Source organism: Cephus cinctus, unplaced genomic scaffold, assembly GCF_000341935.2.
Source record: "Cephus cinctus unplaced genomic scaffold, Ccin1 Ccin1_scaffold0387, whole genome shotgun sequence".
NCBI classification, from domain to species: Eukaryota; Metazoa; Arthropoda; class Insecta; order Hymenoptera; family Cephidae; genus Cephus; species Cephus cinctus.
Window position 1 is genome coordinate 5,451 of NW_014333071.1, and position 10,765 is coordinate 16,215.

General features: G+C 41.5%; 1 protein-coding gene across 1 annotated transcript; it reads right to left on the minus strand.

The window, feature by feature from the left end:
- Positions 1-8,053: 8,053 nt before the first annotated feature.
- LOC112494279 lies at positions 8,054-8,872 on the minus strand. Its single transcript, XM_025084474.1, has 2 exons — positions 8,633-8,872; positions 8,054-8,191 (listed from the first exon to the last, which is right to left on the minus strand). Exons 1-2 carry the CDS (start codon positions 8,822-8,824, stop codon positions 8,075-8,077), a joined length of 309 nt encoding a protein of 102 aa, XP_024940242.1. The 5' UTR covers positions 8,825-8,872; the 3' UTR covers positions 8,054-8,074.
- Positions 8,873-10,765: the final 1,893 nt, after the last annotated feature.

Below are 10,765 nucleotides of genomic sequence, written 5' to 3' on the forward strand. Positions count from 1 at the left end.
TTCTGCAGTGGAGTCACTACCGGTTTGAACACCTCACTCATCGCATGCTCGACATTCTCTTTACCCAATTTTATCATTCGATGCTTTCTGCGAATCGAATCGCTAGCTTTAGCGATTTGACGCAAGATGTCTTTCTGCTGTTCAAGTTTTTCACGCTGCATGTTGCAATCACTGAATCCAAAATGCTACTGTATCCATTTTTTCGATTATCACTCTTTTATGCTCACAAAGCAATCGAATCCTTTTCTATATCGACCCTCGTTGAGTTCGCTATCCTTGTCTATTACGAGAAACCCGCATTTGCTCTCGTTCCAGCATGCCGAACATAGGTCTCTGAACTGCACGTACGTCATATCAGTGTTTACATGATCATCGTAAACGTGCTTGAGATTCATTTCATCCTGCTTAAAGAGCACAAGCAAATTAGCATTATCGCGTACGAGATGTTTGGGAATGCGAGCGTAGGTCTGACAAAGATAGAAACAGTCAACATCTCTGTGTCGCCCCATACTGAAGAAGGCCCTCATGTTATCTTGTTTCTCGCAAGCTATATCATCGTAAATAATTATTGAATTGCGGCGTGCCTCGTTTGGTAGCAGCACTTATTCGTGTTCCGTGAAGGGAAAATATTCAACACCATCCACGGAATCGAGTAAACGTTTTAAAAACTGATACATTGATTGATCCAGTGATTTTGAGTATACGTAGACGTTTTCGAATCTCAATCCATTGGGGTGCGTTATGAGAGCGAGCAATGCATTTGTCTTGCCGCAGTTTGACGGTCCGCAAAACACCGCGCGTATACTGTTTGGAAGTAATTCACCATGACGTTTCCTCCTCTTTCTCTTCTTAACGCGCGTTAATTCGTCGAAGTTCGGTACAGGTAACTTGACAGACTGTGTTGCGCGTATACTGTTCGAAAGTAATTCACCATGACGTTTCCTTCTCTTTCTCTTCTTAACTCGCGTTAATTCGTCGAAGTTCAGTACAGGTAACTTGATAGACGGTGTCTCAAACCTTATCTTGATTATGACTAATGCGAAAACTATAAATAAAAGGTTTATAAAGATCATCGTTCAGTCGGAACTGTTTCACGATAGGGTGAGGACATGATTATGCATGTTAAACGTAAATGCACGGGAAAAAAGAAGCGCCATAGTAGTAAGGGCTTAGTCAACGAAATCATCAACAGTCTACCAATTGAATTACATATACCTGGCTATCAATACTGTGGACCCGGTACAAAACTAGCGAAAAGACTCGCACGAGGTGATTTGGGTATCAATCCCCTCGACGCAGCTTGCAAAGAACACGATATTGCGTACTCGAAGAATCGGGAAAACCTAGAACATAGAGGGGCGGCTGACAGGATACTTGCCGACAAAGCTTGGAAACGTGTCTTCGCGAAGGACGCGAGCATCGGTGAGAAGGCAGCTGCCTGGTCTGTAGCGAACATAATGAACGCTAAATCAAAACTCGGTATGGGTATCACGAAAAAGAAGAAGAAGCCTAAGAAGAAGAAGATAACGCTGGGAAAAGTTATCGAAGCAGCCAAACGATCGATGACACAAAGCAACGATGCACAGGCAGTAATTCAGTCTGCTCTTAAGGGTGCCCAAACAGCTGTCAAGCAGGCTGGTGGAAAGAAAAATATACGGCGATCGATGATCCAAAGCAACGATGCACAGGCAGTAATTCAGTCTGCTCTTAAGGGTGCGCAAACAGCTGTCAAGCAGGCTGGTGGAAAGAAAAATATACGTGCACCACGTGTTCTACCCGTACCATCCAAAGTTGGAGGTTTCCTGCCGTTTCTCGTGCCTATGTTTGCGGGTCTGAGCGCTGCTGGAGCGTTAGCAGGAGGTGCAGCAGGTATAGCCAAAGCCGTGAACGATGCCAAGGCAACCAAGGAACAATTGAAGGAAAGCCAGCGTCATAATAATGCGATGGAATCCATCGCGCTAGAGAGCGTTAGCAGGAGGTGCAGCCAAAGCCGTGAACGATGCCAAGTCAATCAAGGAACAATGGAAGGAAAGCCAACGACATAACAATGCGATGGAATCCATCGCGCTAGGCAAAGGACTGTACTTGAAACCCTACAAGAAGGGACTGGGCATTCATCTAAAGCCAAAAAACTTGAAGTGAAACTACCACGTCGGGCGTTAACTGATGCAGATCTGCTCAAGTACGCCAGGCTCATGAATATTCCACATTTTCGTGGAATTTTTATGCGGAATGCTATGCCAAAAGGTGGATCGTACAAATACGAATCGGCAATCGTCAATCTCGACGGAAACTACCATGTTAAGCGTGAACTGATGCAGATCTACTCAAGTACGCCAGGCTCATGAATTTTCCACATTTTCGTGGAATTTTTATGCGGAATGCTATGCCAAAAGGTGGATCGTACAAATACGAATCGGCAATCGTCAATCTCGACGATGAGGACGGTCCCGGAACACACTGGGTCGCCTACATGAAGAAAAAAGACTCAGTAATTTATTTTGACAGTTTCGGTAATCTTCGCCCCCCACTAGATCTCATTAGGTATCTTGACGTTGCTAGTGTAAAATATAATTATGAACGGTATCAGAACTATGATACTTTCGAATGTGGCCACTTGTGTCTCAAATTCTTATGTGGGCAGTTAAATCGTAAGAATAAGTATCGTCTATATAAACATGCTGCATAATGTCATATCCGAATGTGGTCACTTGTGTCTCAAATTCTTATATGGACAGTTAAATCGTAAGAATAAGTATCGTCTATATAAACATGCTGCATAATGTCATATCGTCAGTCAAGCGTTTGCAATCATGGAAGATTCATTCACGTTAACTTTATCAGGCAATTCTTCTATACTCGAAGCCCACTACCTTCCCCCAATTGAACTTTCTCGAGATAAAAATCATGCTCTGGGGCTCATCGAATTATTAACCTTTAATTCGATTCCTAACGTGGACACTGGTCACAACAAATTCTACGTGGGTGATGAAGTTATCGTTATACCCATTGGTAGTTACGAGATAGAGGATATCGAGAACTATGTGCAAAGTGCGTTGATAGATAAAAATATCCTAATTAGTATTAACCCCCAGAGGCCACACGGGTGCAAATCGGGCAGGCCAAAAATTTCAAATGCCCCTCTGTCGTAGGACACGCACAATGGAGCCTTGTACCCTATACCATAATTATGTCTATACGCTAGTGTAACTGTCGAGCAGCAGCTTGGCGTCAATCGCTATACAGCCATTGTGTATTCAGCAGCGAAAAGTAGGCGAGGTGCACATTTTCACCCCTGTGGCTTCGGCGTTAGAAGAAAGGTGCCATTTTTTTTTTTTGAGTTTTCGTGATAAAAAGCGCATTTTCATTTTGCTGTCGTCCAATACGTAAGTACTCTTACTCGCTATGATAAAATTTTAATATGATCGATGTACCTAACCTAAAATTTGACTGTACATCAAGTCAGCAAGCAACACGCACGCGAATGAAGTGCGTCTCCTGCTTTTGGCGCATGTGCGACGAGCATCGGACAGGATTATGTGTTAATCGCGTTAATAACATTAATTAATATATATTTTTAATTCAATACTAATAATATAAACAATAAATATGAATATTATAAGCGAAATTTTCAAAATAAAGTATTTTTTTGTATTCTCCAGTATTTTTCATAGTTGCGAAATTACCATTATTTCAAGCCCCTGTTAAAAATAGTTATTTATAATTCATTGAATAAACGATTTTTTCCCACTTCAGTACAAGTCTTTACCTTTATTTTCCCAAAGGGTCTTTGACTTATCTCTTAAAAAAAAAAAAGTACAAACTTTTTCGTAAAAAACGAATTTAACATTTTTCTTTTTTGAAAAAACCTATTTATCTATGTGACAATGTATTTTTACGCTTTTGCGAATGAAATATTCAAATTCCTAGGAAAATTCCACCCCATATTTATACCGTTATCGATCAAAAAAGATTAAGCCAGAGAGAAGGCATTACGATTTAAAAAAGTAAAAACCATATTTGCACCCGTGTAGTCTCTACGTTATTGGAAAGAGGTGTGGCCTCTGGGGGTTAAGCCTAACAATAATACCCTGTGCAGCGAAATTAAGTGTAACCGTGAAATGAATTTTCAACCTGATGATTCGATTGGTCGATTGTTGGGTTTTACTCAACGCGTTTTGGAAGCTAATAAATTACATACATCCGACGTACTTGTAGCCATTCTCAAGGTGAACGCCTTGCGAGTCGAATGCAACATTACTACAGGCGCTTACCTAAACGAACGTAAGGTGCATACCATCCACGAATTCTTTCCGGTTGTACCACCAGGATATAAGATTATAGAGGTGCCGTCGCACGTCATTTACCTCCCAGAATCGAGCAAGACGTTAGATCACCTACAGCTTCGAATAGTCGATCAGGATGGAGACTTGGTGAATTTTCAAGGAGAAATCATAACGATAAGACTGCACGTAAAATCCATGTGATAATAGGGATCGTGTATAACATAAAGATTGGTAGTGGTTATAATAGCGGCTATAATAATGAACCGACATGTCTAAAAGCAATCAGTCATCGTCCGCGCTGCAAAGCGTTAACACCTCAAAACGTATTATTCCTGAGAAATCTTGGACTCAAGGTCACACCAGTCGGAAAAGGAAACTAAATCGTTCATTCTGCTGCTGCATTATTTTTATCCGCTGCTTACCATGGAGAAAGAAACTTTAAATATTCGAACACCAATCACCTTCGATGAGCCTTACGCATCGTCAACGTTCAACACAGTGATGAAATACGAATTTCCATCCAACATCAAGACTTGTGTTTATTACCGAGTAGAAGTTCGCTGCATGTATACGGAAAGCTCGTGAAGGAAGATGGTTCTACGGCGGTTACAAACACAACCTTGGTTAATAACAGCATTTGTCATCTTTTCGATGAGATTCCTTATGAAATGAATGGTATAGAGATCGATCGAAATAAGAACGTTGGGCTCACGAGTCTCATGAAGAGCTACCTTTCCCTGACTCATGGTCAACGCTCGGTGATGGATAATGCTGGTTGGATGCAAGGAAAGAAATTGACCGATGCAGCTGGTTACTTTGACGTATCCGTACCACTGAGTATGATACTAGGCATTGCCGAAGATTATCGCAAGATTGCCGTAAACGCTAAGCACGATTTGATTTTGACGAGAGCAAAGAGCGATGTCAATGCCATTGTACAAACTGCTCCGGAGGAATGCAAAGTTGTAATTCAAAAATTGGAATGGTTGATACTGTACGTAAAGGTTTCCGATCGTCGAAAGATAGAACTGCTGAAATTCATCGAGAAGGATGCACCCATCCCTATGAGCTTCCGCACCTGGGAACTGTACGAGTATCCTCTACTGCCTACCACATCCAAACACGTGTGGACCGTCAAGACGTCCAGTCAACTTCAAAAACCTCGATACGTTATATTGGGATTCCAAACTGGCAAAAAGAATAATAAAAATAAGAATGTCAGTCACTTTGACCATTGCAATGTCAGAGACGTTAAACTCTTCTTGAATTCGCAATGCTACCCCTATGGAAATCTAAACCTTGACATTGATCGAAATCAGTTTGCTCTGCTGTACGAGATGTATGTAAACTTTCAAGCTACTTATTACGGCAAAGAGCCTGAGCCCATACTGAGAAAAAATGATTTCCTCGCCTATAGTTCACTAATTGTCATCGATTGCTTCAAGCAAAATGAGTCGCTGAAATTTGGACCAGTCGACGTTCGTCTCGAATTCGAGGCAGACCAAAATTTCCCCACCGAAACATCAGCGTTCTGTTTAATTCTGCATGATCGAATAGTAGAATATAATCCAATTAGTGGTGGGATGAAAAAATTAGTATAAAAACCCTACGATCATCTCAATGCAAGCAGTCTGTCACAATGGAGTTCATCGTGGACGTACAAGGTTTCAAGAAACCCTCGGACGAGTTTGTCTTGAAGGAGCTGTCTGTGATTGGAGTGGGTAGCGATTTCTCCGAGCCTGCGACGTTTCTGTTTCAACCACCGTGTCCATGGAGCTCTCTTCCAGCGAAATACAAGTGCATGAATTTGTGGTTACAACGCAACTTTCATGGCATGTCTTGGAACTCTGGCGATACATCTTACAACCAAGCCGGAAATATTCTTCGAGTTATTTTACGAGATGCTATCAGAATTTATGTAAAAGGATTGGAAAAGAAAAATTGGTTGGAGAAATTTATGGGACAATCGTTAAACATCGTGAACTTGGGAGATCTGGGCTGCCCTTCGCTGCAAAAATTGAGAAAAAATTCACTTACCCCATGTACGCATCACCATGCTCCGCATTTCAATTGTGCGATGGAAAATGTTAAATCGTTAAGGACTTGGATGATGGAATGTATATTTTTTGATTAAGAATAAAGTGTGTATATGAAAGAAATAAGCAGTTGAATTTTTTGTCCCTTACGTGGCAATTTATTTAAATCATAAGTATGAACGTTTACAAATATCGAAATTCCATGAGGTTGAATTTCCCACCGAGGTAACGCATACAAAGCCGATTCTCAGCGGTATCCAAAACCATCCGTTGAAAGAAATCCTCATCGTCCGTCAGAACCCTCGAGATCCTTGCTGGCAGGAATACCGAGAAGCTATTCTCCACGTCAACGATGTGTCTTGCTCCAAATTTCGTTTGAATTTTCCTTATGCTGGTAATCTTGTATTCTTTTTCAACCTCCAGTTCTGATAATTTTTTCGTTGGCAGGAAACCCTCCAGACGCGCCACTTTGTTAATTTTTGAGAAGTCCATTTTCTCACAGGTTCGATTAAATCTTCTTTCGCAACTTTCATGATATCTCTTGGAACTCCGGCGATACATCTTACAATCAAGCCAGAAATATTCTTCGAGTTATTTTACGAGATGCTACCAGAATTTATGTAAAAGGATTGGAAAAGAAAAAAAATGATTTCCTCGCCTATAGTTCACTAATTGTCATCGATTGCTTCAAGCAAAATGAGTCGCTGAAATTTGGACCAGTCGACGTTCGTCTCGAATTCAAGACAGACCAAAATTTCCCCACCGAAACATCAGCGTTCTGGTTAATTCTGCATGATCGAATAGTAGAATATAATCCAATTAGTGGTGGGGTAAAAAAATTAGTATAAAAACCCTACGATCATCTCAATGCAAGCAGTCTGTCACAATGGAGTTCATCGTGGACGTACAAGGTTTCAAGAAACCCTCGGACGAGTTTGTCTTGAAGGAGCTGTCTGTGATTGGAGTGGGTAGCGATTTCTCCGAGCCTGCGACGTTTCTGTTTCAACCACCGTGTCCATGGAGCTCTCTTCCAGCGAGACGAGTTTGTCTTGATGGAGCTGTCTGTGATTGGAGTGGGTAGCGATTTCTCCGAGCCTGCGACGTTTCTGTTTCAACCACCGTGTCCATGGAGCTCTCTTCCAGCGAAATACAAGTGCATGAATTTGTGGTTACAACGCAACTTTCATGGTATGTCTTGGAACTCTGGCGATACATCTTACAACCAAGCCGGAAATATTCTTCGAGTTATTTTACGAGATGCTATCAGAATTTATGTAAAAGGATTGGAAAAGAAAAATTGGTTGGAGAAATTTATGGGACAATCGTTAAACATCGTGAACTTGGGAGATCTGGGCTGCCCTTCGCTGCAAAAATTGAGAAAAAATTCACTTACCCCATGTACGCATCACCATGCTCCGCATTTCAATTGTGCGATGGAAAATGTTAAATCGTTAAGGACGCTGGAAAAGAAAAATTAGTTGAAGAATTTTATGTGGCAATCGTTAAATATCGTGAACTTGGGAGATCTGGGCTGCCCTTCGCTGCAAAAATTGAGAAAAATTTCACTTACCCTATGTACGCATCACCATGCTCCGCATTTCAATTGTGTGATGGAAAATGTTAAATCGTTAAGGACTTGGATGATGGAATGTATATTTTTTGATTAAGAATAAAGTGTGTATATGAAAGAAATAAGCAGTTGAATTTTTTGTCCCTTACGTGGCAATTTATTTAAATCATAAGTATGAACGTTTACAAATATCGAAATTCCATGAGGTTGAATTTCCCACCGAGGTAACGCATACAAAGCCGATTCTCAGCGGTATCCAAAACCATCCGTTGAAAGAAATCCTCATCGTCCGTCAGAACCCTCGAGATCCTTGCTGGCAGGAATACCGAGAAGCTATTCTGTATTTTTTTGTCACTTACGTGGCAATTAATTTAAATCATAAGTATGAACGTTTACAAATATCGAAATTCCATGAGGTTGAATTTCCCACCGAGGTAACGCATACAAAGCCGATTCTCAGCGGTATCCAAAACCATCCGTTGAAAGAAATCCTCATCGTCCGTCAGAACCCTCGAGATCCTTGCTGGCAGGAATACCGAGAAGCTATTCTCCACGTCAACGATGTGTCTTGCTCCAAATTTCGTTTGAATTTTCCTTATGCTGGTAATCTTGTATTCTTTTTCAACCTCCAGTTCTGATAATTTTTTCGTTGGCAGGAAACCCTCCAGACGCGCCACTTTGTTAATTTTTGAGAAGTCCATTTTCTCACAGGTTCGATTAAATCTTCTATCCGTCGGAACCCTCGAGATCCTTGCTGGCAGGAATACTGAGAAGCTATTCTCCACGTCAACGATGTGTCTTGCTCCAAATTTCGTTTGAATTTTCCTTATGCTGGTAATCTTGTATTCTTTTTCAACCTCCAGTTCTGATAATTTTTTCGTTGGCAGGAAACCCTCCAGACGCGCCACTTTGTTAATTTTTGAGAAGTCCATTTTCTCACAGGTTCGATTAAATCTTCTTCTCAAACCTATTCTTACTTTCAGTTCAGTGGTAATCTTGTGATCTTTTTCAACCTCCAGTTCTGATAATTTTTTCGTTAGCACGAAACCCTCCAGACGCGCCACTTCGTTAATTTTTGAGAAGTCCATTTTCGCACAGGTTGGATTAAATCTTCTCAAATCTATTCTTACTTTCAGTTCACGTTCTTTCTCCAAACTCGACGAATTGCGACAGTAAACTAATGAGAGAGCACCAAGCTCTTCCTTATATAGAGGGCACTCTTCTTCTTAAGAGTGTGAAGGAATTTTATTTAAGTAAACAATTCATGGATCTACATTTCGGCATTATACAAAGGCTCGCTAAATTCTTTGGCATCAATGATCCGCCGTCTCGATGCACAATTCCTCTCGAATAGATAGTGCACATTAAATTATTGTAAACAATTTTTCGGTAACGTACAAAGGGTAATTTGAAATGTCCTTTGATTTTACCGTCTCTCCAAGGTCACTGTATTGTAGCGGAACTTGCTAAATTCTTTGACATCAAAGATCCACCGTCTCGATGCGCAATTCTTCTCGAATAAATAGTGCACATTAAATTATTGTAAACAATTTTTCGGTAACGTACAAAGGGTAATTTGAAATGTCCTTTGATTTTACCGTCTCTCCAAGGTCACTGTATTGTAGCGGAACTTGCTAAATTCTTTGACATCAAAGATCCACCGTCTCGATGCGCAATTCTTCTCGAATAAATAGTGCACATTAAATTATTGTAAACCATTTTTTCGGCAACGTACAAAGGGTTATTCGATACCTCCTTTGATTTTAACCGTCTCTCCAAGGTCACTGTATCGTAGTGGAACGATAGTGGTGAAGAAGGCGGAGGAGGAACAGTGGGGGTTATGACAATGATGATGAAATGTCATCGAAATTGTTCGGTGACATACGAAGGGTGATTCTTGATCTCAACCGACTCTACATGCTAGTCTGCGGGGAAGTGTAAAGGGTAGGAGCTGCCTCGGAATCGCAAGTAAAATTCGGTAGCGTACAAAAGGTCAATGTACTCAATTACGTCTAATGTAAAATTCCTCAAATCGTGATGACGTCAGCCGATGAAGGGGTCGGCGCCGTCTACTCATGTGCGCGCAACACCCTCTTCAAAAAAATTCCAGAGCCATCGTCAAGCAGAAATCTTTCATAGGGGACCCAATCACCCTAACTTACCATCCACAGGGGGCCCAATCGCCCTAACTTACCATACACAGGGGGCGCCAACGTCGCTAACCTAGGGGGCCTCAACGTCGCTAACTTAGCACGGATGAGAACCCACAGATCAGTAATATGTCGGTGCAGGAATCTTGATCCAGAACTCTCCTTGTATAACTACTATTATAAATCATTATACTACACCATATTGTGCACGACATCTCATAATCTCTCACATTTCCAGAAATCAAACCAACACTGTGACTTTACAGGTGGATGAGCGGGGAGAAAGAGAAATCACGGCAAACAAAGAACAAGAACGGCATGGGCAGCAATGCTGAACAGAATACCTAGAAATGAGGTGCCTAAAGAGCATTTTTATTGTAACACCGCGAATACCGCGCACACCAGAACTCCTACGTGTCACCCTCACGCCCACCTCACCACCAAGATAATCCCGACACTGCTCTAATCCAAAGAAGAATCCGCGATTGAAGGCCTGCAACGAGAATTCAATTGAACGACCGAACACAACTGCCTTGATCACGCCATAGCACGTATCCAAATTCCTCGAAATTTCCTGACATTGCACTCAATCCCCTCCAAACTCAAAATCCTCCTTACGAACATCGATGCCGATCATCCTCAGTTACTAATCAATCCTCTGGTGGAGCAGTATCCCTTTTGGAGTCTTGAGCCGATTGTCCGCGTCAGTCAAGTGTTGTGCCA